The sequence below is a fragment of the Alternaria atra genome (assembly GCF_907166805.1).
Source record: "Alternaria atra isolate CS162 genome assembly, contig: 29, whole genome shotgun sequence".
Taxonomy (NCBI): Eukaryota; Fungi; Ascomycota; class Dothideomycetes; order Pleosporales; family Pleosporaceae; genus Alternaria; species Alternaria atra.
The window spans coordinates 3088029-3115873 of record NW_025091327.1 but is presented as its reverse complement, the minus strand read 5'-3'; the positions used below and the strand labels follow the sequence as shown (position 1 = coordinate 3115873).

At 48.5% G+C, this 27845-nt stretch overlaps 4 protein-coding genes across 4 annotated transcripts in view; 2 read left to right on the top strand and 2 right to left on the bottom strand.

The window, feature by feature from the left end:
* ALTATR162_LOCUS9349 (uncharacterized protein) overlaps positions 1-2554 on the bottom strand; it is a gene marked incomplete at both ends in the record, with an annotated part of 24811 nt that extends 22257 nt beyond the window's left edge. Inside the window, 4 exons of the mRNA XM_043316982.1 lie at positions 1105-1644; positions 1707-2077; positions 2137-2459; positions 2522-2554. Of these exons, the coding sequence (XP_043172917.1) occupies positions 1105-1644; positions 1707-2077; positions 2137-2459; positions 2522-2554 (1267 nt within the window). The remainder of the gene's footprint in view (positions 1-1104; positions 1645-1706; positions 2078-2136; positions 2460-2521) is intronic.
* A 12284-nt stretch (positions 2555-14838) lies between these two features.
* Positions 14839-15595, top strand: ALTATR162_LOCUS9348 (uncharacterized protein; the record flags this gene model as incomplete). The annotated part of the gene is made up of 2 exons (XM_043316981.1): positions 14839-14914; positions 14964-15595. 2 exons carry the CDS (start codon positions 14839-14841, stop codon positions 15593-15595), a joined length of 708 nt encoding a protein of 235 aa, XP_043172916.1.
* A 1280-nt stretch (positions 15596-16875) lies between these two features.
* ALTATR162_LOCUS9347 (uncharacterized protein) lies at positions 16876-17681 on the top strand (the record flags this gene model as incomplete). Its single annotated transcript, XM_043316980.1, has 2 exons — positions 16876-17164; positions 17221-17681. The coding sequence occupies 2 exons, from the start codon at positions 16876-16878 to the stop codon at positions 17679-17681; spliced, it is 750 nt and encodes a 249-aa protein (XP_043172915.1).
* Positions 17682-25583: 7902 nt separating this feature from the next.
* On the bottom strand, positions 25584-26934 carry ALTATR162_LOCUS9346 (uncharacterized protein; the record flags this gene model as incomplete). The annotated part of the gene is made up of 4 exons (XM_043316979.1): positions 25584-26190; positions 26255-26367; positions 26420-26683; positions 26746-26934. The coding sequence occupies 4 exons, from the start codon at positions 26932-26934 to the stop codon at positions 25584-25586; spliced, it is 1173 nt and encodes a 390-aa protein (XP_043172914.1).
* Between the last annotated feature and the right edge of the window lie 911 nt (positions 26935-27845).

Below are 27845 nucleotides of genomic sequence, written 5' to 3'. Positions count from 1 at the left end.
AGTGGTGCCAATCCGATCCGTGACAGAATGCAAACAAGAAATTTCGGACCCCATCCTTTCTTTCTCGCATCATTAGGTCCCTTGTTGCCGATTCTTGTACATTTCCTCGTTCGTGTTCGCTAGACACCAGAGCAATACTTTTCAGAGTCACAGCGTATGGGGCAACAAAGCACGCCAATCTCGAGGTTGTCAAGTCCGTTACTATGCCGTATCCATGCACCCGATGCATGGATTCACAGACAATGTCCGAAAAACGAGTTTGGGCACCTGGTTGCGCAAACACGGTAGTTCAGAAGGTGGATTGACACAATCATGGATCTTAATTGAGTCTTTGTGGGAATTGAGGTAGTGACAGAGCTCATTGTACTCGAATCTAAACTAAATCAAACTCAGAAGAGTGCTGTACCTGCAAAACATGCTCAGGATACGTTTCGTGGCGAAATCCTGTATGCCTGTTTCAACTATATAAAAAGCCTCACGCCTCTTCTAACCCGTTCCTGTCAATACTGGCAAAGTAGCACTTGCTACTGTGCTTCCAAGATGTGGCAGGTCGGATCTAGAGTTTCCCGTTTCTTTTCTTACTAGATGCACAACAATAGTAGAGGTACGAGTATATTGCTCCATAATAGACTAGAGACGAACCGTTGCCGGGCCACGGTAGCAGAGTATAGATTTATGTACCTAGGGATTGCTTGGCATAAGCACCCAGTAAGGGCTAGATCCTTACAACAGTGCCATGCTTATCAAAAGCATGGCGCTTCATGTGCTCTTCATTTTCCAGGTGCAACTTACATAGATTACACATCTCGCCTGTTTTGTTGTTAAAACGCCTCAGATGATCTTTGAAATGTCTGTTAAGTGTGCCTGGCGCCGAAAATTCCCTCGCCCGCTCTTTTACTGGGAGAGCTTTATTACCCAAACATATAAAGCATCTCCTTGGTCTTTTTTCTGTGAAAACCTCTATCTTCGCCTCTTCGAGAGTCTCTTCATCATCTTTAACAGCCTCTCGCAGCCCATAGTTGGCACACGGGCCTACTCTATGGTTTCTCGGCGTTCCGCCTTCCTCAACCCCGCAGTAATCTATAATTGCCCTGATGGCTTTACTTCGTCTTTCATTCTCTTCCGGACGAGACGGCCCAGGCAACGACAACATTGCCTCAATCAACTTCATATGTTTCTCCGTGTGTTGAGAAGACCGCCTTAAATCGGTCTTGATCTTTTCCGTGAACATTCCACCAGAGAGTTGTAGCTGTATGTCTTTCTCTGCTTGCGCTTTGTCGTATCCGTTCCTGATTTTTTTCCTGAGATCGTACATCAAGTGCTGCTTTTCGTTACGGATCTTCTTCTGGACCTCCTTGTAGTCTGGTGAATGCTTCATCAATCTTTTCTGCTGTAGAAGCAGTTGTTTGATTCGCGGGTGTTCTAGAACAGACCGTTTTTGCTCCTCCGTAAGAAAACGAGGTCGCCTCGGGTCGATCTTTCGGCTCATTCTGCATGCCGCCTGTATAAGCTCTTTTTGAGGCGCTAAGCCTCGTACAACGGCTTGTGCATCTGTGGTAATTCGTGTGGATAGGTAATGATTCAGAAACACATCTGTATTGGCGTGCTTCATGATCATATTTCGCAAGTCGACGCTAGTGTTGCCTATAATCAGAGTGAGGTCAGTCCTTTTCTGCTCGCGACTTTTGCTTTTGCTTGTTACGTACCGTCCTTATCGAAAGCATTGGCTGCTCCATATCGGAGACAGTACGGTCTCGCCACGTCTTTGAACCCTGTGATTTCACCGACATCCTGCATGTGCTTTTTGAGAGTATGGTACGGCAGTCGTTCGCTACTTATTGTGCGTTCTGTTGCTGTTTGCTTGTATCGACGAAAGACGCAGAGGTCAGCTACTTCTTCTCTGATAGGCACCTCGAGTGAGTAGCACCCGGGTGGAATGTCAAGCGTAAATAGGTTCTCCGGAGTCAGCTCACTGATCGAGAAGACTTTGTCAGCAAACATCAAGCCAAGCAAGAAAACATGAGGACTCAGGATTAAAGAGGGATCGAAGATAATTTCCGGGATAATGAATGTGTTCCTGTTAAGTTAGCGCGCTCTGTATGCTCACTAAAGCTGATTAGAAGCTGATATACGTACGCTGCTTTGGGCCCTAGGAACGATTTGGTGAATTCGTATGTCCATTCTAACACGATGTTGTGTGGACCGCCGTTTGGATCTCGATCTATGCTGACCTTAATATCTCGATAGCGCAACTTGAGGAGAGCGTCTGGTCGGTTTGCGGTGATGAACCCCCCTTGAAGGAAGAAGCATGTCTGTATGCGGTACCTTCCTACCTGGAACATCTTCTCGACGGTCGTGAGTGTTGTTTGTATGATCTCAAGCACGTCGTGTGCGTCCATGGGAGGTTTCTCTCTCGGTGTGTGGCTCAAATCGTAGTCCTGGATCAACTTCTTTGTCACCTTGCAATCATATTAGCTCTTCTGGAGTGTTCCTAGTTAAACAGAACGAGAATTTGACTGACCGAAAGCGTGCCCCTTGACATCTCACTATCCATGTCCTTCCCTACCAACTTTCTGTACACTCTAAGGAATAGCTTCCGGTACGTATCAAGAGAAGACGCACTTTTGGTTCCACGGAGTCTTCGTTTATCTGTTCCGCGCGTTTGATCTAGCTTCCACGCGAAAAAGCTTGAAATATCACCACGTGAGATTGACTCCATCAACTTTACCGGGTGCTTTCGAATAACTTTACAAAATCTGTGCAATATTCAGCATCGCACGCTTTAGGACTGCGTAGTAACCGAGAGGCATAAGGGTGGGGAAGGAGACTTACCGCCGCCATTGCAACTCAACACTATTCAGTTGCCGGATTGTGCTGTCCGCATAGAATTGGGGGATCTCTGTGTTGTTGACCCGGCTTGCATGCTCTCGATAAAACTCTGGCGGACGGACAGATTCGTCCTCAGACATCCCATCATTGCTGAGCACACCTGGCTGTGATTGGGACTCGTTTCCACCGTCACTCTCGGTACTTGTGGCATCAGTCTGATATTCTGAGTTGTTGTCTGAAGTTGAGATGGACCTCGACAGCGTCTTCGTGCGACTGCAATCCATTACAACTATTTACCAGCCCGCTTGTCTGTGGTGAGAGAAAGCAGCGCCTCACAGGGGAGTAAAGTTGATGTAATAACGGACTTGTGGATAAGGAAACAGTTCGTTGATTATGCAAGTCGCTTTTGTAGCCTAGATTCGTGGCCACGGCGAGTCTTAAGTACGCAATCGAGTTACTGTTGCTCCCAAGAGATGATCGTGTACCTGGACAAGCTCGGCATAATGATACAGGGATTACCCTTACATACCAATAGGGAATGGGAAGATTGCAAGCTTACGACCAGTGTGTAAGGACAAGGTTGTGCTTCAGATAAAACGCTAGTGGCTGCGCTAGTATTAATGTAGTCATCCGGAGAAGCGCGTGGGCCGCTAAGCCACCGAGTACAATAGAGAGGTTTGGCGGCATGTCAGCATCCGAATCCTGCTTCAGCGTCTGCCAGAAACGGCAGCCAATTTGCCGTCTTATTGATTTATAGAGTATAAGGAGGGAAGCTCGACAAAGGAGAAGAGTTAAATGCTCGTTACTAATTAATACTCTAGTATCCTATAGGACTTTTACTTTAAGGACAATTAACCTAGGAAGTCAATTATTAGGCTCCTAGATATTATTGTCTAGTTCCTAAAGAAGCAGTACAACATTGCTGTTAAAGTAATTAAATGCGATAGTGAGATTACAACTACAAAACTAGAGGTAGCATAATAGTGTACCGCGCAAGCTATACGACTCGAGCCTTTAGCTCTAGATACCTAAGCACAGAACAGTAGTGCTAAACGCTTAGGGGGTATAGTTAAGGATAAATCTCGCGCGATAAGGCTAGACGCAAACTTGCCGTAGTAGCTGTAGCTAGAGATTACACAGGCAGCGGTGTATCTATACAATCGAACGCCGAACTACTCAAATCATTAGAAATCACTATACGAAGTCTTCTTCACATTTACAGCTCTCCAAAACGGCATCGTAACAACACCTCGAAAGCCGAGCCTAGCACACCTAAAAGCATATAGCTGTAAGGCCTTTGCCTTAACTAATAACACCCTTCGAGGCAGATTACGACTCTAACGTCTTGATCCGCGAGCTTAGATTAGATACCTAGTTAGATATCAGTCGTCTAATATCTACAGAGTCTAGATTCTAACTATAGGTAAGGTAATTAGCACTTAAGACGTAGTTTTTAATAAAGAAACAGTGTTTAACAGGAAGAAGGAAGACATTATAGACAACCTTATGCACAGCACCTTAAATAAGATAGCTGTATAGGTAAGATCTGCTAAGCTTCTAGAGCTTACCTACGATTAACTAGAGACTAAAGCTTTCTTTAAAGACGATACAACACAGGATACTAAGCTAACCTAAGAATATAATAGCCTAGGAGACTACTAAGGAAGGAAGATAGGGCACAGCTATCCTACGCCACTAGTGACTCCACCGCCGGTAGCTCTGCTTGCGCATTTGCTAGCAGGCGTTTATAAGGAAGACACTAAGGACTTAGATGCCTTATCAAAGACCGTCCTATAGAAGGCCGCATTTATAGCTAGGACACAGGCTAGGTACATCAGAACATACGAAGGCAGGCTAGTAGATAAAGCTCAAATAAAACAAATGCTAGCACAAGGACTAAGGCCTTATCTTAACTAACTTCTACCGCTACTGTTAACCTAGAGGCAGGTAGAAGGACATCCGCTTAGGGACTACTAGAAGGAAGCCTAGAGAGTGCATCTTAAGAGTTATAAGCAGATAAAATTATAGTCTAAAGTGCCCGCAAAGAAAGTAAAAGTAAAGGGTTAACAGATCTTAGACTGCATGTAGGTGTACACCTACAAGCTCGACAAGGACTATCGCTTTAAGAGCTGTAAGGCGCGATTAGTCGTCCGAGGAGACTAACAGAGAAATATTACTTCTTAGGAAACCTATGCAGCTACTCTCGCGAGCCGGTCGTTTCGAATGCTAATGGCGATCGCTGCTCATTTCGATCTTGAGCTTAGACAGTACGACGTCACGAACGCTTTCGTTTATGCAGCAATAGACCGAGAGATCTACATGAGAATGCCACATGGCTATCGGAAGCCTAGGACAGTGCTGCAAGTTAACAAGGCCTTGTATGGGCTCTGAATATTACTAGTCCTCTGGCAGAAGGAATTCACATCGACTCTTAAGACCCTGAACTTTCAAGTCGTTCCCCACGAGCTATGCTGTCTGATTAAGGATAGAATTATTATATTCTTCTATGTCGACGACATTATTCTTGCCTATAGCAAGCAAATGGAGACGGAGGTTCAACAAGCTGTTCAACGTCTTAGAGACAAGTACTTAATAACTAGCGGAGATGATCTTTAATGGTTTCTTGGAGTTGAAGTTATCAGAAACTAAGAGCAGCGTAAGATTCAGCTCTTACAAGCTGCGTACGCGGATAAGATTGGTCGCTTAGTCGACAGAAAGGACATTAGACACGACACTCTAATGGCGGCTATTGAACTTAAGCCTTAGGAAGGCCTAGCTACTCCGTTAGAAATTAACAAGTACTAGCGAAAGATTGGATCCCTAATGTTTGCAGCTGTGACGACTCGTCTAGATATCGCATTCGCGACATCACGACTAGCACGCTTTCTGATGAATCCGGGACAGGAGCATTATGATGCAGCCGATCGAGTTCTCCTCTACCTGCAGAGCACTAGAAATCGAGCGCTCGAGCTCGGCGGGGATAGTCGACTTGAAGTCGCGAGCGACGCCTCTTTTGCCGATAACACACTGGACAGAAAGAGCTCGCAGGGATATACAATCAAGTTATTTGGTAGCTTGATTGCTTGGAAAGCAAGCAAGCAAGATACAGTCACAACCTCTACGACAGAAGCTGAGCTTCTTACGCTATTACAAGTTGCAAAAGAAGCTATATTCATATTACGACTAGTTAAGGAACTGCAAATTAATCTGCCTAAGGAAACAATTACGATATAATGCGATAACACTTAAACTATCCAGCTAATCAATAAAGAGGTCTTACGGTTGCAAACTAAGCTCTAGCATGTAGACATTCACAATTATTAGCTAAGACAGGAGGTGTTAAGAAGAAGTATTCGGGTTGTATATGTCTAATCAGACAACATGCTAGCTAATAGTTTTACAAAGGCGCTGCTAGCTAACAAATAGGCACAGTTCCTAGGCTAAATAGGTCTTACAGAGCGCATAAAAAGCGGAGAAATAACAGTAACACGCCTTAAAGAGATCTAAAGCTAAATTAAGAAGCTAGAGGTTAAACAGGCGTAGCTAGACTGTGATCGAAGCTTCTTGCACACAACCTCTAGGTTCGTTAGAAGACAACAGAAGCAGCTCCTGTCCAGCTTAGAATAGTTTCTAAGCTAAGGGGGTGTGTTAGATAAAGTAAGCGATACTGCATTATAGACGGTATCACCTATGTATTACCTAGGTATTACTAATATATTAGGTTTATGTTTAAAAAGGAGAGAGAACAAACTAACGAAAAAGAACAATGATCAAGACATAATCCATCATCGCAATCATAAACTTCTCCTAAGCTTATTTTTAGCATTTAATCTGACACTTGCAATAGCTTATGCCTAGTTGTTGTTTGAAGGCCTTTTATGCCTTTGTACAACACTAATCCCGTGCGGCGGATTAACCTACTCGCACGTAACAGAAGAGGCAGTTAAGAAGCTTAACGCGCGTCGCGTTAACAGAGTCTTAAAGTAAGGCTCTGTTAATTGGGATCGAATACAAAATGTAAGGGGCTACGCTTAGGGAGCTATCGCACAGGTATACTAGAGTTGTATTTGATAGAGAAGAGAACTACAGGTAAGCTAGCGGCTACCGAAGCTGGCTACCTACTAAAGCTGGCCACCCGTCTAGAACTTAGCTACCTACTCTACGCTCGTGATTTCTCTATAACTACGCAACCAAAATAGATCCCTGTGAAGCAGCAATTTAATTAGCTATTAGCGACGTTGTTTCTAGTGTTTTTACTAGTTCACGAGCTACTGCAAAGGCGTACAAGATCCCTTAAAGCACGCTTGCGGCCTAACTACGTGGTACACAGACACGTTAATCTAGCTACGAATACTAGCAGCGATTAACTCTACAACAAGAAGAATTTCTTGTACAATAGATCCTTAAAGAGGACGCACGCGCGTTTCCTCTATCCTACGCGCGCGCGCGAGAAATAGCGAATTAAATCCTAAGGATAAATAGTGACAACAATCCTGTAGGCAAGCGTTAGATATCCTTCTTTCTTAAGCGTAACCTACGCGTCGTATCTATTGTTAGTAGAAAGATAGAGGGCTCGCGGGCTAAGGGCGCAACGTAGGAACAGATACGCGCGTTTCTTGAGCTCTTTAAGAGGACTCGCGTACGACTAGGTATACGCACTAAGGATATGTAGAATATAGACGAGACTGGCAAGGCTACGGGGGTATGTGCAAACACTAGAGTCCTCGCAGATAGCTGTAAGAGCAAGGCTTATAAGCAGTTGCTAGAGAATCGCGAGTGGGCATTAATAATTGAATGCGTGTTAGCTACAGGCAAGAAACTGCGCTGCGGGGTGATATTTAAGGGCAAGAACCTACAGAGTACTTGGTTTCCTGCGATAATACCTAACTAGTTTTACATAACCTCTAAGAACGGCTAGACATTAAATGCGATAGGCCTTGAATGGCTGTAACAGATATTTCTGCCTAAGACGGCTCTATTAGACGATTGTTAGAGGATGCTAATTCTAGACGGCTACGGCAGCTACATTGATCTAGAATTCCTGTAGACCTGCAAGCAGAATAAAGTTCAGCTTCTGTTTCTACCTGCTTACTTATCTTATGTATTGCAGCTACTAGATCTCTTAGTTTTCTTAGTAGTAAAGAGATTCTACCGAAACTAGATCTAGGAACTATCGCATCTAGATAACGCAGCGCCTGTTAAAAAAGAACGCTTTATTACAGCCTACTATAACGCTAGAGAGGTTGCGATTACTAAGAGAGTAGTACGAGCTAGATAGGCTACTGTAGGCATCTGTCCATTGAACATTAAGCGGGTAGTTAACTCCTTATAGGTAGCTTAAAGGTCTGTGTGAAGATCGTCCGAGGATAATCTAGGGTTAGTTCTTGGGGAATGAGTGGGCGACGATGGACGAGAGGGTTGTACTAGCACGATTGGTAGATCGATATAATAGTACGGGGTGTGTTAGCACGATTGGTAGATCGATGTAATAACACGGGGGGTTTGAGAATTAAGTAGTAATCCTTAGATTGAACTATAAGTCGAAGTTGAACACAATGAGCTGTAAGAGCTCATTGCCTAGTACTATATACTTAATGAATGTCCTACATGTCCTACATGTCCTACATGTCCTACGCGTGGTACATTGTAGTACTCCGTGGTACATCGTGGGACACACGTGACTTTGTCCTACAGTGGCTTTCTGCTAAGACTGTGGGATCACGTGCCCTGCGGGGTGGCGTTATCTATTGGCCCTCAAAGTGCTGACCTCTAGGCCGACCCGCCTGGGTGTTTCCTGTTATCCTTTTCATACATAGATTGCAGGTTCCCTTCCTTTAGGTTCGTAACAGTCTGTTACGCTACTACGTTAGAATTAAGCTCAACCTGCTAAGAGCTATCTATCTACCCCCTGTAGACCTCGTGGTCTTTTTATAGCTTAGCGAGAGCTGCACAGGAACGAGAGCGTTAGCCGCAAGACTCACTAGCTTATTCAAAAAGCAGGCAAAGCTATTGTAGTAGCAAATACTTGTGCAGCACAGCTAGAAGCAGAGAACAAAAGACTATATAGTTAACTTAAGGCTCTTAAGCCTTAGCAGCCACGAAAGAAAGTTTATGTAAATTCAAATCAACGCTTTGCAGATATAGAAACAATTATATTATCGTTGCGGAAACATATAGACCCCCCCCCCCTTGTTAAATCACGTGAATATCCCAGTTGATTACTAGTAGTAATTGTTACTAAAAAGCAGAGTAAATGTTCACGATTAGTCATAGTTAGGGTATAGTAGCATGTAGGGCTTCAAGTAGACGTTTTAGAGACTTTTTAGAGACCCGTATAGGTAAATATAGTGTAGTAGTAAGCTTTTAGGAGGTAGTAGAGCGTATTAGTAGGCGTTTAGGAGGTTGTAACAGGTGTAAGATACCTTAGGGGTAGGGGTAGGTAGAGGCGGGGTAGTAAAGGTTTAGGACGGCGTGTAAGCTTACAGGGGTTCTTGATAAGATAATCGGTCCTAAAGCAGCGTACTAGGGTAAATCTAGGGCATGTAGGAGTCTCTAGATATGCTAGAGACATAGGAGGAAAGCTAAATCGCTGGGTATATACTGTTTTGCAGTACCTACCCACATTTCTCAGTATCTATCTACATTCTACCTGCTCTTTCTCTCCCTATAACAGCGACAAGGCGTTAATTAAAGTTAATCTTAGCAGCAGTAAAGGTGTAGGATCAATTTGAATTATTAGGGAGACGAATTACGCTTATATATAATAGTTAATATGCCCGCTACGTTGTCGCGGCGTTGTACGCTTACCTAGAAAGCTCGTGAGGAGCAGGAAAGACGTTAGAAGCGTAATAAGAGACGTCGTAAGATCATGGAGATCTCCAATATAAGCAGTAAACGTTTAGCGACGCCCTCTACTCCTTTACAGCCGTATCTGAACCTCTCCCAGCTAGGTGCTAGAGCTTAGCTAGTAGATAAAGACAGCAGAAGCGATACTGTAGCTAATAAGGAGATCTACGACGACGATAACCGGGAAGACTCAGCTCTTAGCAGCTTTTCTAGAGGTATCTTTGTTAGAGATCGCTTAAGCCCAGCTATACAGGACGCCCAGAACGCTCCTAGAGTAAATTACATAAGTCGTTAGCGTGTATTTACTAGAAGGGAGGCTCTCAGCCGCTAGGAGACTTCAGCGCAGCACTCTAAGAAGGTTACCTTAGCTACTATTATAAGCTAGGCAGAAGCTCGAATCGCGGAGCAGCTACTACTAGTGTATACAATTACAAGACTTACCGCATTAATATACTTCTAGAAGCAACAAAAGCAATTATACTAGGTACAATCTCTTAGCAAAGGAGACAACTATGCGTTTAACTAGTTCCTAGAGCTTCTGCACAAGAAGAGAGAGGAGAGAGACCGAGCTAGGGGATCTCTAAAGGCGATATAGGTTGACTTTGACCTGCACGTAGAGCCAGCAGACCGCAGCTTTAGCGTAGGGCGTTAAGGTAATCTCTTTAGTACTGGCCGCAACCTAACTAAGCGTTAGCTGCTTTAATTACTAACTACTGCAGCTAAGCTTCTTGCTACAGAAGGGCAGGTTACAGAAGTAATTGCGATGTAGAGATGTAAGCATTAGGGCTGTTCGAATTATCCCTATACTTGCTGGGTTGCTGGTCTTAAACCCGATGAAAGAGGCCCTGGAAGAGTAGAGAACTATTACCTAGTACCTAAAGGAGTACTTAATATATAGAATTAGGAGATTTAAAGAGGTGTTTCTACAGCACAAGACCCGTTAGAGAACCTTAGGACTCTCCTCCGTTAAGAGAGAGAGCGTCGAAGAAGTAGAAGGAGAGATAATAACAACAACACAGAGATCCTAAGTAAAGTAAGTTTAATATTAAGAGAGCTTACGAGACTCTACGGCGCTAAAGCCCAGGCAGACCTTGCTGCCGCTGCTCTACCAGCTGAATACGTACCGTTTAGAGGCTCTTATTTCTCTCTTCGCGTTGCCTAGGCCTTCTTCTAGTAGTAGTACAACTATAAGGAGAAGGAGGATATTAAAGACCGTATCGCTTTAATTAGAAACTAAGCTGTAGAGGAGAAGATCTTAGTTAACGACCTCCGTGGGTTAACTGTAAGGGACTGGAATCGCAAGTTCCAGCAACCCCTAGCGTGTCTCCTTCAAATAAGGCAGCAATTAGAGGTCTTTGTTAAGGAACTGCTGTAGGAGACGTATATAAACGATGCTAGAGGCTAGGATTATAGTGTATTTAAGCCTAAGGTGTTAGAGCAGCTTGCCCAGGAAGCTAGTCTCTTTATTTTAGACTTAACATAAAGTTTAGGGGCTTTTCTCGCAAAATAGCGTTAGTTTTACGCATTCTACTTATGCAAATCTTAAGATTTTAGTCCTAGATTTAAGGCGCTAAGTAATAACATATTCCTTATAAAGAATCCTGACTTTAGAAGCGATTAGATACTATTAAGGGGTCGAAGTACCCGCCAAGGCGTTAGTTTGCAACCCTTATTTTATGCCTTTCTTTTTATTTCTGCCTCTAGAATTAGTATATAGCATACGCTAAACAAGATCCCTATCTTAGAATTATATATTTGTATGTAGTTGTAGAGATGTATGCCGTCGCAGAGGTAAACTTATAGGAAGCCTAATGCAGGGTGTTACGGGGTCGGCAGGCAGGGAAGATAGGTGCACGTGATTAGTATATTCACTACGATATCGCTAACAGTACAGGGTTAGGCTAAGACAAGGACGTAGCTCAAGGAGCGTACGACAGGGCGAGTTCGCACAGGAATTTTAGCGATCGCGCAGCTGCTCGCTTAGCAGCTTAGCGCGCTCTAATAGGCTATCTAGGTTAGCGCCGTAACACAGGGGCTCCTTGCCGCTCTTCTCTTAATCCTTACTGCAGCTCTACTATTACGCTGTATATATTAAAACTAAGTTAAAGTGTTGTAGATTTAGGTATAGCGAAAAAGATAGCGCTGTTAGATATACAGGGTTTAACGTAGTTGTAGAGGTATAGGCCGTTAGGCGGGTAAATTAGGTGGCTTAGATAGTTGCGGAGTTTCTCAGGGGTCTTGACGCGGAGTCGCAATGACGAGGTTACAGCTAGCTTAACGCTTAGGCCTACGATAGCGTTCAGCCTAGCTGCTCTAAATACCCCTCTGTTTTTCTCTACAACTTTACAACTACGCAATTTTTTTTTAATTCTAAGAGCAGGAGCTTTCTTAGCAGGTACGATTTAATTAGCTCTACCTCTTAAACATAAATATCTGCTGTAGTAAAGGTACAGAATTAAGCACTGCAGGGCAGAACTTTTAAACTTTAGGAGGCAATCATCCGGCTTACCCATCCCCCTCCTTTTAGTACCTACAACGCTTATACATGCTAGAAAAGTTAGTATTAACGCAGCAGCGGTATATACCGTACTCTAGAAACTCCTTAAAGCTCTTAAACGACTCTATAATGCCGTAGTTCCTCCGTACCCAGCTCTTTAGCACCTAAAAAGACTACTTAATAGGGTTGTAATTAGGTAAGTAAGGAGGCAACAGGACAAGTCGAACGCCTGCTGCATCACAGAGAGCGTGTACTCGAGGAGACCGGTAGCTTAAAGCGTTGTCCATAATAATAATTGATCGCGGGCTAGGCTAGGGGTTGCACAAAGGGAGAACTTAGTGCTCCATAAACGCTTTAAAGAGCTGCTTTGTTAGCCCTCCCTGCAGTATTTCCCACGCAAAGTAACTATTCACGTCCATTACTAGTATCACCAAAACTCTCCTTGTTCGATTGCCAAAGTATAGAGCAATTGCGGCAGTTCCTAAGGGCGCCCAGGCTCTTTTCCTGTCAGCAGTTCGCTTATTTGCTGCACTCTCATCAAGTGCTACAATCTAAATAGGATCCCATCCTCTCGTTGATAGGTAGAAAACCTCTCGTAGCAGCTCATTACGGTCCTTAGTGTACTTTGAAGCTACTTTTCGACTCCATTAGGCCCGGCAGAGGTAATCAAAGACGGTACGCTCGGCGATAACAAGGTTGTACTCGTCGAATAGGAACTCAACCATCTCGTCCAAATAGGCCGTCGGCTTCTCACGGAGGTACTCTAGCAGGGCCTATCTTATAGCATTAGTACGCTGGTTTGCAGTCGTCGTCTCTCCTCATACATTCTCCTGAGCCTTCACCATCAATCGAGGCCTCCCTTGAACGGTTGAATTAGGAGGATAAGGGCTTCCGTATAGGTCAAGACTGAGCTCAATACGCTTCACTGTATTGCGGCCAACACTACAGTTCCTAGCGATCCATTTAAATAGACGTTGATAAGAAAGATCAAGGAGAACAGTCTGCAAAAGGCCTGCTTCAAGCTTTCGACCCATAACAAGAGGTTTACAAGTGAACAAGATGTAATTTACAGCTCAAAATCCCGATCCTTGACCTCTATATACCCCTATACTACTCTAATACTAATCCCAGAACGTCACCTTGACGATCTCTCCCAGATCCGGGGGGGTCCATATGTTTTCGCAGGCACCGATAGTAGCAGTGCAGGCGTCTGCTCTTTTAGAGTTACAAAACAATAGTAACGCTGCAGAAAAAGCAGCAGAGAGAGCAGCAGCTAAATCAGCAGCTCAAACTCTTTAGTCTATGTGTACAGAGTGGCAATTGTAACTAGGTTGAATTAATTACGTTGATTTTTGATAGGTGGCCGAGTTCTAGGCGGGTGGCCAGCTTCGGTGGCCGCTAGCTTAGCTAGGGTTCTGAAGGTCGTTCAGGGGGCGGCGGCTCGGGATAACCTTCTGCCGAGCTCGCTTGCACAGAATCCGGGTGCTCAGGGGGGCACCCGGAATCTGTGGACAGTGCGCCTCGCGCACGTGACCGAGATATCATCGAGGACTCACCAACTAGGCTCCAGCCCATCACACACATGTCTTCTCTCGTCTATATCTATCACGCTGTACGTGCTGTATTACCTCCTCCTTGACCTCTTGTGTCTGTTTGAGCGGGCGGCTAGAGCGAGCGGAGTCTTGAACGTGGTGCGGCAGGATCTTAAGAGGCAGGTCGTTAGGCTTAAAGCTAGCAGCGATAGCTCGGCTGTGTATACGATTAACTGTACGTGGATTGACACCTGTTAGGTAAGAGACTTAAGATGTAGTTTTACTAATAGGAGGAGACTCTAAAGTAATCACACAAGTGCGTGTATAGATATCAGTATTTGGAGCCATAGTTGACAAGTAGATACTGTCGATCAGATCACTAGCTTCAAGAATTTCAAGGCCAAGAAATCAGGATTCGGTGGCTTGGTGGCGTTCCTTGGCAGACAGAACTTTTGACAGCGACCTCCGTACTGCGGGCTTGAATAGGACACCTTTTGACGAATCAATACACAGTTTGCTTAAGCTAGCATAGCGTTTTTTTTGGGTAGCGAAATTTTGTCAACAGAGAATTTTTATTTTTAGGTATCTCTAGTCCGTGTTGGGGACGCCACTAAAGCATTTATGTTTGAAGTTTGTATTTGTGTGTGTTTGTGCCAAACGTAGTACATAATGCTTTTGTTATAGGAGAGAGCTGGATGTCGGTTAAATGAGTCATGAACCACAGGGACTCCTCGAGTTTCGCCAGGGCATCGGAAACTCCTGGGGTAGGAATCCTTTGACCTTTCTGGAAGGTGGCTGGCGATCGTTGTGTTTCGATTGGCTTGAGTCATTCAATATCTTCTGTACGAAACGATTTTCCAGCTATTTTCCCCTGTAGGAGTTTCCGATCACCTGTCGACCCTCTGTACACGGTATTCATTGACAATCTAAATAACACAAGCCAACTATGTAGCGAAGATCGATACTTCATGGGGCTAGAGAAGGATCCTGACCGTTACATGGGACGCATCCTACGCCCCATCCTACGCCGCATCCCACGGCAGTGTATTTAACAATGAGCCCACTTTATCGCGCCAGTAGGGTCTGAAGTTCGTCTAACGTTCGTCTAACGTTCTGCAAACCTTTATCAACATCATGGGATTGTGGGACGTGGAAGACTATGGCACCATCGCTGATAGGGCTTGCTGGTCTATGTTCGCAGTCACAGTTTGCGAGTAGCCCTCGTATGTTGCGCCGAATGGCAGCTAACTGTCTTGTAGTCTTCGTGGCGTTGAGAGTCGGCACTCGCATATCCAGCAAAGGCGGTGGCCTTGGCATGGACGACTATATCACCGTATTCTGCGTCGTTGTGATGCTCGTCACTTGCATCCTGATCACAATCGGCACCCAGTACGGTCTTGGACGGAGAATGGAGGCCATCGATCCCCCATTGATACCGCGAGCTCTCAAGTGGAATGTAATCATCAGTTCGGTACTGATATGGACGTTTTCGCTACCCAAGTTCGCCATCGTCGCTATTCTCGAGCGCATTCTGAACTACGGCCTCAAGACGACGATACTATTCTGGGGCCTCGCGCTCAGCTCCCAGGCCTGTATATTGGCTACCTCGGTCTGGTGGTACAAGCAATGCGATCCGGTCGAATTCGGCTGGAACAGAACCATACCAGGCGGAAAATGTGCCAGTACCAAGGTCATGTCAGATTTGGGCTATTTCACTTCGGCCTACTCTGCCTTCCTAGATGTATTCTTCGCTGTGTACCCGATTCCATTCATTATGCGCCTCAACATGCCACTCAAGAACCGCATCCTGGTCTCGATCGCGTTGGGCCTCAGTATCCTGGCCTTCATCCTCACCATCTACAAACTCACAATCTTTGGGAAATTTTTGTAGTACTGGCTGAGAACCCGACTTGTGAGTTATTCCCCCCACATGTTTCTCAGCACAGAACTAACTTTGTTAGACCCGGTCCCGCTTCTCGATATACTCGGTCTAGGAGAGGGTTGTATTCTCGTGGTATGCCCCTCTTTGCCGACACTGGGCCCGCTCTTCCGCGCCAGAGGCAAAGTGGGGACTCTCAGTGGCAGTGGCAATGGCAGTGGGACCACCAGCCAGGCACGACGCAGCAGCGCCACCCACCGAGGGCTATCCAGCACCAGCGGAAGATGGGATAAACTTAAAAGGGCATCAGTTGGATGACGAGGAGAGGACACCGAGCTACGCAGGTGAAAGCATCGATGACATCCCGCTCGTTTACCACGGCGCGGGACCAGATCCAAGACACTTGATTTTAAGGTGACCACGAGCGCAAAGGGTGACCGACGGGCGAAGCAATTGACGATCGTGACACGTAGCTTGGGTCAGTGTGGGGACCAGTACTTCATCTAGGCATCTACGCGCGATAGGGCAGCAGGGTCGTGGTGATGATCTGATTGGGCAAGCTTTGGTGTTGTTGAAATGATGTTGTTGGGGTAATGTTATTAAGGTGAGGAACTGTGAAAGGGGCGACTTGAGCGGAACCAAAAGACATTGAATTTCATATTTCCACACAAAGTCTCACTTTCCCTTAGTGAGAACGTTGTTTCGAGTCCTCAATACAGACTATTCAGCAACACCAAAGTTCAACGGCTACAATAGGTACCAACCGGTAGGTCCTGTCAAGGTCGCTCGCACAAGTCCGAGGGGCTGCATGCCAAGCACGACATGCCAAAAGTGGCGTGAGAAGTACGTGAGTGGCCCAACAGGTGGGTCTGCCCCTGAGACATCCTTGCTCACTCAAATTTCGGATACCGTGTCCTCAACTGATCAGTGCGAACCGATTCAACCCGCATAGCATTGAATCGTGCGGCTTGTTCAATGTAATTCGGGACTAATTACTCATCGAGTAGCCGGTGACCAATGTACCGTAAAGTTTGGCCATACCGGTTACATAGGGTCGTTGAGGACAAATTACGTATTAGGAAAAGTACATATAAGAAAAATGGATCTTAGTACGCGCTTATCTGTTACAAGAAATGTACTAACTACTACAGCATTTGAAACCCTCTAGTCAACCGGTAGATATGGCCAGAATTTTATGGTAGATAAGAACATTTCCCTTTGTCAAATAGTAGACCGCGTGTCGTTTCCGTTGTTCCTGCATCTTTCCCCAAAAGTCAATTCCCATTTCCAACATGGCATCAGCAGACCAACTTATCGGAGTCCTGGAGGGCCTCGACGCGAACTCCTTCGTTAACGAAGCAGAGCGCGTCCGTGCCATGGACGCGCTGACCTTGGCCTTAAGCAAAGTACATAAGCCGTGGGACATTGTTTGGCAGCACTGTTGGGTCAACCCGGCCACCAATGCATGCGTCAAGACATTGATTGACGCGGGTGTCTTCAGCAAATGGATCGAGATCGGAGGCGGAGAGAAGACTTGCGCGGAACTGGCCGAGTTAACGGATGTTGATGTAGTGCTTGTTCGTAGGTTACATATCTGCTCTGCTTGACTCATGATGAGCATTCTGACGGCAATGCAGGACGCATGATTCGACAAATTTCTGGGCAGAATCTTGCCATCGAGACCGCCGAGGACACCTATAAGCCTACACCGTGGGTACGCGCTCTCGCTGAGGATCAGGCCCTCGCCAACGTCTATGGTGAATTTTATGGCTTCGTCAATTCCCCCATGTTCAGGACTTTGCCAGCCTACCTCAAGAAGACGGAATACAAGGTCCCTACTAACCCCAACGACTGCAACTGGCAGTTCATGAGAGGCTCAAATGAAAATCTGTTCCAGTCCCTTAGCGCGAACCCTGCCGCCGCAAGGGAATTCAATGATGCCATGGAGAGTCACTCCAAGCATAACTTGACGCCCTGGGTTGATGTTTACCCAACTGAGACTCTTGTGAAAGAGTCCAAGCCTGACCGGCCTCTTGTCGTCGATGTCGGTGGTAGCAAGGGCCACGACCTGACCAAATTCCATCTGCGCCCCCCCTGATATCCCTGAGGGCAGTCTGGTGCTCCAAGACCTGCCGATATTCTCAGAGTTGACTATTGACGACACCATCTCCATCCACCCTCATGACTTTTTTGAACCACAGCCCGTGAAAGGTGCCCGTGTCTACTTCATGCACAACGTGCTGCACGACTGGGAAGACACTCAAGCGAAGCAGATCCTTTCTCACCTGGCCGAAGCTATGGAACCCGGATACTCGAAGCTTCTCATTCACGAAAGCTTGGTTAGCTCTGTGAAGCCGCTCGCTCTGTGACAACGTCCGATATCACCATGATGGCGTGCCTTGGTGCAAAGGGGGAGAGGACGGAGGCTGAGTGGCGGGCACTGGTGGAGAGTGCGGGATTAAAGGTGCTTAACATCTGGAGGCCACCTCACTCTGTAGAAAGTGTTATTGAGGCAGAGCTAGCTTGAATTTTAGAGCGTCCCGTTGTATATGTAACGGGCTGAACGCCCTTCGGTAGAGCTCCTCGATGGAATCTCGGTGATTTGATTTGATTTGATTGATTTGATTAGATCCTATTTGATTGATTTGATTAGATCCTACACGGTTGCAGCCGCGAAAAGCAGCTATGCCCGGCTGACAGGCTTGGCAGACAGCCGACGCGGTGCGGACGTTGATCCGCGCGCCCCACTTCATTCCAAAGAACCATCTGTCCCCAGAGGCCTCCCGTTTCCCTCCCACCACTATCTACATTTGCCTGTCCGCTCATCTAGATTGGCTCTACTAACTGAACACTGTACTTCTAGGCTCGTAGGGGCCCGGTTGCCTCGTGTTCTGCGTCTGCAATACCTTTCAGTCTCCCCCAGCGCTCAGCTATCGTCTTCGCGCCTGCGATCCCCATTTGCCCAAGGATCTGCGTCTGCTCTACATACTCGATGGCTTTGGTGGCTAGCTGTGGCGTGCCTAGGATGGCCCGGATGTCTCGTCCGGACAGGTTGGCAAAATACGGCCCCGGGAGATGCCTGTGCTTGCTGCAGTGGAGAAGGATAGGGACCGTCTGTCGTCTCGCTCCGCAGTCGCAGCGCGGGCTGGTGACGTCTGGCACTCTTCGGGCGAAGAGAAAGTCGTTGAGTCCGATCTTCTCTGTCCGCAGCTGCACCAGCAGCGCGCTCCCCCCAGTGAGCCCCTCGTGGGCCGGGTACTTTCTTGGTGGGCGTTGGAGTTTTCTGTAGGTTGCTGGGCCCCTTTTGGTGTCCTTGCGCCATTTTTGCTATCCATGCCCGTTCGGCGTATGCTGCACCATCTTTTACAGTCGACCTTATAGTGAACAGCTGGGAGGCGCGTCTGCCGGCAAGCTTCTGCGGCCGTCTTCTCCCATCCGGTGGCTTCTTGGCCGCTTTATCGACGGCCCGTTCCCGGGTATGCCGACGTGGGCCGGTATCCATCGGACGATCACTGTCCGTCCGTTGTCTTGGAGCTCGGACCTGTCGCGCGATGTCCGCGAGGATGTAGGCGCCTGATCGTCCCTCCGCCTTGGCGATGGACCAGACGCGGCCTGGTTGTTCGTGTATATGGCGACGTCTCGTCGCGCACCGTTTCGGCTCGCATCCCTTTTTGAGCGATCTGCAGTGCTAAGCTGATGCCTTGTAGTTCTGCTGCATATACCGTCGACTCTATGTCTGAACCCATGTGTACGGATCGCGCCTGTTGTGTGAGCGGACACAGTCCCCGCAGAGCCTATTTCGCCTTCGATGCCGCTGCCATCTGTGAGATGCTAAGGCTGTCTTCCTTTACGTGTTCTTTGTCGTGTCGCGCCCGTGCTTCCTCAGCGGTCGCATCAATGGTGGTTGGGCCCTGTCTCCAGGGCGGCGTGGAGAAGCACGGAATCTGCTCTGCCTGTCGAAGTTTTGGGTTCGCATGCTCGTTATGTCGTTGTAAACCTTCTGCCAGGAGCTGGTATGTCTGCGAGTCTTGTCTGGGACTGTCGGCTGTGCTGTGTTTGTCTGAAATCCTGAGGTGGCTGCGATGTTCTTGCTCGAGGTAGGCGGACGACAGTGTATGAGTTGTGCTTCCATATTTGCTGCTCGATGGGAAGGAGAAATGTCTCTACGTCTAGTGCCGCTCTTGATGTAGCTTTGTATGCCCCGCTGATGACCCTGGCTGCTCTTGCTTGTATGCTCTGCAGTGTGTTGAGCATCCTTTTAGTGTAGAGTTTTCCTTTATGCTAGCGTTTGACCACACTGAGCATGCATACATCATCTGCGGGAGCACTGTGCCTTCGTATATTCCCGAGGTCGTGGAGGCTAGCGCCCCAGTTGGATCCTCCCAGACAGCTGAGCGCATTCACTGTCTTCGCCGCTCCGCCTGATCTCCTCGGTGTGTTGCCCAGTGCAGTTTCGCGTCCATCGTTAAGCCTAGGTATTTGCATGTTGTTTCGGGCCGTATCTCGCCCCCCGCGGTAGAATTAAGGCCTCTGTGTTAATGCGCTTGCGTGATCTTGTAAAGTGGGTGAGTTGGAACTTGTTTGGGGCGAAGACCGATGCGTGTGCTGGCCCATCGTTGTGCTTTCAAGGATTTTGCCCAGTGTCTCACATGTCTGCTCTGTCGTCTGGCCCCACGCAAGGATGCCGACGTCGTCAATGTAGCCTGTGGACATGGCGTCTGGCGCTTGGTTGCATTCATCTATCAGATCGGCGTTGTAAGAGGTAGAGGATAGGCGATAGCGGCGAGCCCTGGGGTATACCCGTGTTGATCTGGTATGCTATCGACCGGAAGCCGTCGATTGCGATGCTGGTGTGTCTGTTGGAGGAAGTTTTCGATCCACTTTACTGTTTTCTCGTCTACTCGTCTCTTCCGCAGATCGTGAAGCAGGCGTGTGTGTGAGACGTTATCGAAGGCTCCGGAGACATCGAGCAGCAAGACTCGCCACCCGTCCAGTGTTGTGGCTCCATGCTTCGTATATCTTATGGGTCACGGCGTGAAGGCGTGCTCAGTCGAGCGCATCTTCCTGCCGCCCATGTGTCGGCGGTAGGACGTGATAGGTCTCGGCTAGGTAGCTGAGTCGCCGTGCTATGACTGCGTCCATGATTTTTCCCGTGGTGTTCATCAATGCGATGGGCCTGTACGACTTCGGTGCCGTGTAGTCGTCTTTGCCCGGCTTGCGTAAGACGACCTAGTCGACTCGCGAAGTGGGCCGGGCAGTATCCTAGGTGCAGGCTCTGGTTGAAGATCCTCGTCAGGTGAGTTGCAAGCTGGGCTAATCCCGCCTGCAGGGCTTTGTTGATGATGCCATCCGGGCCTGGTGCTTTGAGTGGTGATGCTGCCCGTATGGCATCTCTCACCTCTTTCTCTGTCACTGGCGGCATGTCCACCTGATTGTCGTAGTGTGCGTTTCTTTGTCCTCAGATCTGCCCCGTGGTACTGGGAAGAAGGTATCTCGGAAGATGTCTGCTTTCTTCGCCGGATCTGTTACCTCCTGCTGTGTCTCTGGGTGTTGGATGGCAGGTGTGACCACAGGGGCCGGGTTCTCTCGTCTTCGCCCATTTGACGAGTCTCCACAGTGCTTCTGGCGACTTCGCGGCCTGCTCTACCTGTTCTCTGTGAGCGTTTTTAGTGCTTTCTTGATCGTTCTCGCTTTGTGGTTTCTTGCGCACGATAGGCCTCCCCGACTCGCCTGTGTGACGCTGGCTGTGTACTCTCTTGAGTCTCTTTGCTTCTGCGAGCACTGCTCTGCACTCTTCCCACCAGCCTTCCCGATGCGGTCTGACGGCCGTAAGTATGGTATTGCTTTGTCAATGGCCCTTGAATTGCCCCAACGATCTCTTGGGCATACGTGTCAAGCGCTGTCTTATTTTCGGTTCGAAGTGGCGGCAGGGCTTGTTTAACGCTTTGTTATAGACGGGCCCCATCCCAATCGTTTCCAGTCTCGCTTTTTGGGGTTGCATCGAGTTGCTGTATCCCATATCTATCACAGTGCTGATAGGGGTGGTCGAGTCGATCGAGGTCCCGGTCGACCTGGCTTCGAACCACCCGATCGACCAACCCCCCGGTCACCAGACAAAGATCAATGGTTGTGCGTGAGGTTCTTTTTTTCGTACGTGATGGTTCCATGGTAGTGTGCTACCCAGGTTGAAGTCCTCCATGATCGCCAGTAGGTCTGCAGACTCATGGTCGATGTGCCTCACGCCTGTGCCTCCCACATGGGGTGGTGCAAGTTAAAGTCGCGAGCAGGATCTGCTCGCTGGATTGATTGTCGTATTGTGCGGACATCCACTAGTACGGTACTGTCGCTCCTCTGCGCCTCGCTGGGTTATAGACGTTGTGTATGATCACGTTTTGCTCCTCCTGTTGATCGTCGCCAAACTCTACTGTGAGCAGGGAAATGTCTCTGCTGTGCTCCAAACTGCCACTTTTTGTGGTTTTAGTCTCTTGTTGATGAAAAAGCATACCCGGGCGGGTCCTGCCTCGTTTCGCTGGGCAGCAAAAGGGGGAAGACGCGTTTCGCTGGATGGGGTGTCGTCGCCGCGAAGGGGTTTCTCCATGGCTCCTGGATGGCCAGTATGTACCATGGATCCGGGGTCCCGTAGCATGCTCGCCATCACCATGTTTCTTGATTGTGCACGTTGTACTGTAGTATGCTTAGTGTGTTGTGCTTATTCATGCATCATCGTCGGGGTCGATCTCCATGTGGTGACTGCTGTTGTTCTGCATCGCCCGGGGTTTAGTCTAGTCGATTCTAGAGCTCTCCTGCTAGGTATGATCTGTCGATGCGGTCTTTGGCTCGCGTTTGCTGCGTTGATGGATTTTCCTGATCCAACGGGTCGATAGTGGTTCCAGCGTTGGTTCTCTTCTGTCCTCGTCCGGTTTGCGATCGGTTCCTGGTAAGCTGCATCGGCTGCGTAGCTGCCACTGGTTGACTAGTCCTTCTCCTTTGAATCGTAGACGTCGGATATCAGTCTGCACGTTTTGTCCGGCTGTTTGCGAAACGGGGTGGTAGCGCGGTCGCATCTCGTACGCGGTCCTTTCCTTGGCTATCTCGTCTTCCTGGTCGGGCACTGGCGGCTCCACGCTTCGTGCTCGCCGCGGCAGGCGGGACATTTCCTGGTCACGGCTTGTCCGGCCCTCGATGGGCAGTCTCGGGTGTCGTGCTCCTGCGCACAGTGGCCACATGCTGTTGCTGCCTTGCACTGGGTTCCTATGTGGCCGATCTTTGGCATGAAGACTGCTTCACTCGGCACTGTCGCTCGTATCGCTCGCACTGGAAAACCTCACCTTGCCAGATCAGACCTCGTCGATGATCTTGTTGGCGTCTTCTGGTTTGGTGAACTCGATGGTGATAGTTGTCGCCGTCTTGGTGGTAGCATCTCTAGTAAGCCAGCCTTGTGTCTTATCTCCGCCTGGGGTATGAACGGTCGGTTGTCCTGCAGTATCTGGGTCTGATCTCGTCGAGCTTGCTCATGTCCATCGTGCTCGTGCGTATGCCGTGTGCGAGGACGCCGAACGTCGGGATCTGCACGTAGTTCCACTGCCTTGGTGGGCCCAGTCGTCCGCGAACTGTGTAGCCTCGACTTCCTGCTGCTTGCTGTCTTGATGCTCAGGTCTCCGCTCTTCAGCGTTAGATGAGACGATCTTCACGTTGACTATGTTTTCATTGCCACTTTGCCGATGGCACGCTGGACATGCATTTTGAGGTTGCTAGGATTCAAATCCTCAGGCTCTGTACGGGAAGGGGGTCTCTAATATTCATGATGACCTCACGCTGCGTCTGCGCAGATGGCTGTTTGACACTTTGTGCATTGTATGTACCTGCTAACGGGACTCCCGGGTGCCGCCGCAGCTAGCTCATTGGTCCGTTCGCCTGCTCTTGTGGTTTTCTTGTTCCTGATCTCTCGCGCAATCTCCAGCGTCGCTTTACCCACCTCTGTGGCGTCCTTGGCTGCCGCCTCGCCTCTTCTGCCATGTTGCCATTTTGTTGTATCTTTGTTGCGGACTGTTGTACGAGTTCTACGGTGGACTTGAGTTCTTGTTTGATTTGGTGAGGGTTGCGCCGTGCTTCTGTTTTCGCTTTGCCTCGGTCCCCGCGACGTTGGCGCGTCGCTGAGACCACCGAGGTCAGGGAGTGCTCGTCTTCAGTACGAACGTCATGGCCGCGAATGATGTCGCCAACGATGTCTGCCGGCAGAGGCTGCTGGCCTCCGTTGCGCTCGATCAAAGGGTAGCACCTCGCGAAGGAAAGCGCTGAGGTTGGTAGCATGCTCGTTTTTGGGATCGGCCAGGTCGACCTTCGGGGCCACGGTGTCGCCATGGCGCCTCAGCGGGAGTGGGCGCTACTTCTGAGTGCTGGCTAGTCGAAAGCCGTCTCTAGCGGACGTTTTGCGCGCGTTGTACTACGTTAATTCCAAAAAGTGAAATTCTCGCTGTTGTCGTGTTTTCGATGGAATCTCGGTGGACGCGTCCGATGGACGCTCGAATCACCTCGGACCGACGTTTATCCGACAGGTAGATAAGCACCAGCATAGATGGACCGATAGCTCCTCATCGAATATGTCAGCATCTACGCCTACGTGGAGATAGTGCGTTTCATCACTGATTATGTAACATGAGGATATATATTCGCTCTCTTCGATAGACTCTATCAATCAACCAACTACTTCCTCAACCTCCTCCTCATATGTTTACAGAATACAATCACTGTACACCTAGCCTTGCCATCGGCTATTAACTCCTTAGGTGCTCCTAGAGCTAGCCCCTTACATTTTGTATTCGATCCTAATTAATAGAGCCTTATCTTGAGACTCTCTCAATGTGTCGCGCGTCAAAGCTCCTTGACCGCTATTCTATTACGTGCGAGTAGGTTAACCCGCCGCACGGGATTAGTGTTGTTCTATCGCATACAGTGCCCGTGCGCCATGTGAGCCAGTTCGCCGTGTGAGCCACCCCAACAATATTCGAGCGTCTAGAAAGATGAGGCTGTAGAACGCCACACAATGTCAAGCAATAGAGTCTTTATAGATACGAGATGCACCGCGATAGTGGAAGTAGAGGTATATTGCCTTGTAAGACTAGAGACGAACCGCTGTCGAGCCACAACAGCGGTAAGGTAGGCTAATATACTGCGATTGCTTGGCATACCGGCCCGAACGGGCCCGGAGTAACCTGGTGCCTAACACACAATAGCTATTATCGCGAGATTTCTTAGTGTATTAATCTATAAATGTATTAGAAGCTTTCTATCTACTTATATCTCGCTAGTGTCTTAATATTGCGGCTGCGTGCGCTAATTTTTAGTAGGGGAGATGTGATGGGCTGGAGCCCAGTTGGTGTATCCTCGATGATATCTCGGTCACGTGCGCGAGGCGCACTGTCCACAGAATCCAGGTGCCCCTGAGCACCCGGATTCTGTGCGGCTGTAAGGGACGACGCTCAGGGAGCTATCGCACAGGTATACTGGAGTTGTATTCGATAGAGAAGAGAACTACAGGTAGCTAGGGTTCTGAAGGTCGTTCACGGGATAACCTTCTGCCGGGCTCGCTTGCACAGAATCCGGGTGCTCAGGGGGCACCTGGATTCTGTGGACAGTGCGCCTCGCGCACGTGACCGAGATATCATCGAGGATACACCAACTGGGCTCCAGCCCATCACAGCGGCCAATTAGAGCAGGGCGCCACTCTTAGCGTCCCTTATTAGCTAGCGCCGTAACAGGAGCATGCGGTTAAACTCCGCCTGGCTCTATTGTGGTGCATAATACGCATGCAATACTAGATATGTCTCCTCGCGCGCTGCAATCAGGATAATTCTAAGTCGATACCTAGATCTACCAAACCACAGGTAGTTTAGTAATGCCAACATCCATCTCCGGAGATGACCATTGGAGTTCATCAAAAGGAACAGCAAGCTTCAGGTTTGGTAATCTCTGAAAGAGCGTCGCTAAAGTGCACCATAAGTCAGCATACTATTTTAAATGCATCGTAGACATGGAATGGCAGCTTACCAAACACAATTTCTAACTCTCCTCTCGCAAGCGGCTCAGCAACACACCGATGCTCACCCCAACCGTATCCCATCGCTTGATACCAGTCCTCGCCACGTCCGCCTTTTTCTCTGCCTACGAAGCGCAGTATGTCAAATGTGTCCGGGTCCGAGAACACGTCTTCATCCCGACTTGCGGACTGCGTTGCCGCAATAATGCCTTCACCTGCCTTGATCTTGCGGCCAGCGAGCTCGATATCGACTTTTGCGACACGGCGGGTTGCATAAGAGGAACCAGTGTGGTACCTGCAGAGCTCGGATACGAAGGCCGATGCGAGAGAGGGGTCTGCCTTGAGTTTTTTGAGCTGGGATGGGTACTGGAGAAGGGTTGTGACACCTAGGTTGATCATGTTGACCATGGTAGCGTTACCGGCAACCAGCATCAAAAATGCGATAGCCACTGCATCTGAGTGCTTGATGTGAGCGGGCTTGACTTGCTCAGTGGCAAGTTTGCTGATCAGGTCGTCCGTAGGTTCCTTAGAGCGTTGATCAACCAGTTTGCCGATGTAGTCAAGTAGGGTTCTGAGATCGAGTATCAGCATAAAAATGGGCAAGAATCTCGGATCAGCAGAGCTCATCGACCTACTGGTTTGCCTTTGAAGCTTCGGTTGCAGTCGCACTGCCATTACTACGGACCGCAGCTTGAGCCGTCAAAAATTCGAGATCTTCGAGTGGCACCCCGAGAATGCCATAGATAATCTAGACCTTGTTAGTCCTTGCGCACGTTGCGTCTCACACTCACCAAACTTACATAAGATGGCACGGGCAGTGAGAAATTCTCCACCAAATCAACCGGCTCCTTGCAACCGGCTTTGATCATCCTATCCAACAAATCATCCACCGTCTTTTGTATGTGCGGGCGCAGCTTCTCCACAGCGTCCCAAACGAATAACGGCTCCACCATGCTGCGCTGTCGCATATGCTGCGGTGGATCCATGTCTACGAAGGTTGGCTTGTTCTTCGCTGCTTCTTTGCCCCCGGCGCTCATCTCCGGGAAGCCGGGACGCGTACGTTCCTGTTGATCATGAATATTGTTCTATGACCGATACTCAATCTGCTAGACCGGGGTGATGATACCTTCGACAAGCGCTCGTCGGTCAAGACACTGGTGACATCCTTGTGCTTCACTACGAGCCACGGATGGCTTCTGTCCCAAAGTTCGACTCTTGAAACTGGTTCTGTCTTTCTTAACTGCGCATACTCAGTTGGCGGATCCCAAGCCTGTGGTCGGGAGAAAGGAAACTTTGGCAGTACGGCGGCGACCATTTGGGATGTGGATGTACAGAAGGACACGGAAAGGCTAGATGTACTATTTGCGTAAATTGCAAAGTACTTGAGAAGAGTGGTTCTAGGATTCGAACCAACTCTGGGCTGTGTAAAGGAGGGAATACGCAATGACGTGAACATTGTATATCCAGTCCGAATATACTTTACCTCGTTATTATGACTCTCTTGTACCTAGCAGAAGTTGCATCGTACGACTCTTTTGCTCTGTCGAAATTCCCGCCAGGCCTCCCCCGCTCGGATTTGAGTATGTACACATAAGCGGTGGTTCCACTTTATGCAGCCTTGCAGCCCTCCGCATAACTAGTGCGGCATGATAAGCAAGTGGTGTGAGGTGAACAGAGTGGTTCGCAGATTTGTCAACGAACAGAACAGACAAGAGCCTGTCTAACGGTGCAGTTAGTCATAGTTTCTCAAAAGGAGAGTTTGTATTGGTTGATTCAAAATGCACTTCAAGGCGTTTTGTTTAACTAGCAGTTCGGCAGCAATGCTTAGGCGTTTGATGCACATGCGGCCTCGATCCCCCAAAAAGTTAGTTTGCGTCGGCCTAGCGCAGACAGTACGCGCTGCACCCTAGTAACAATTCCTATGTTGAGAGCTAGAATCTGCATAGGTAGATATTGCGTCTGCAAACAACAGGTCTTTGCCGCAGATCCCGTTTCTCCGGAAATTAAGCACGGAATCCCTTGCCCGTGCGCGTAATGCCCGGATTCGCGTAATGCCTAACGAACACCAAACCACTAACGTGTTCGTGCATCTCGTGCCCGGATTCATCTCATGCCCCGCGAACACCGGATTCTGTGGACAGTGCGCCTCGCGCACGTGACCGACATACCATCGAGGAACCAACCGATTGGGCTTCAGCCCGTCATATGTAATAACATGAGGGTTTG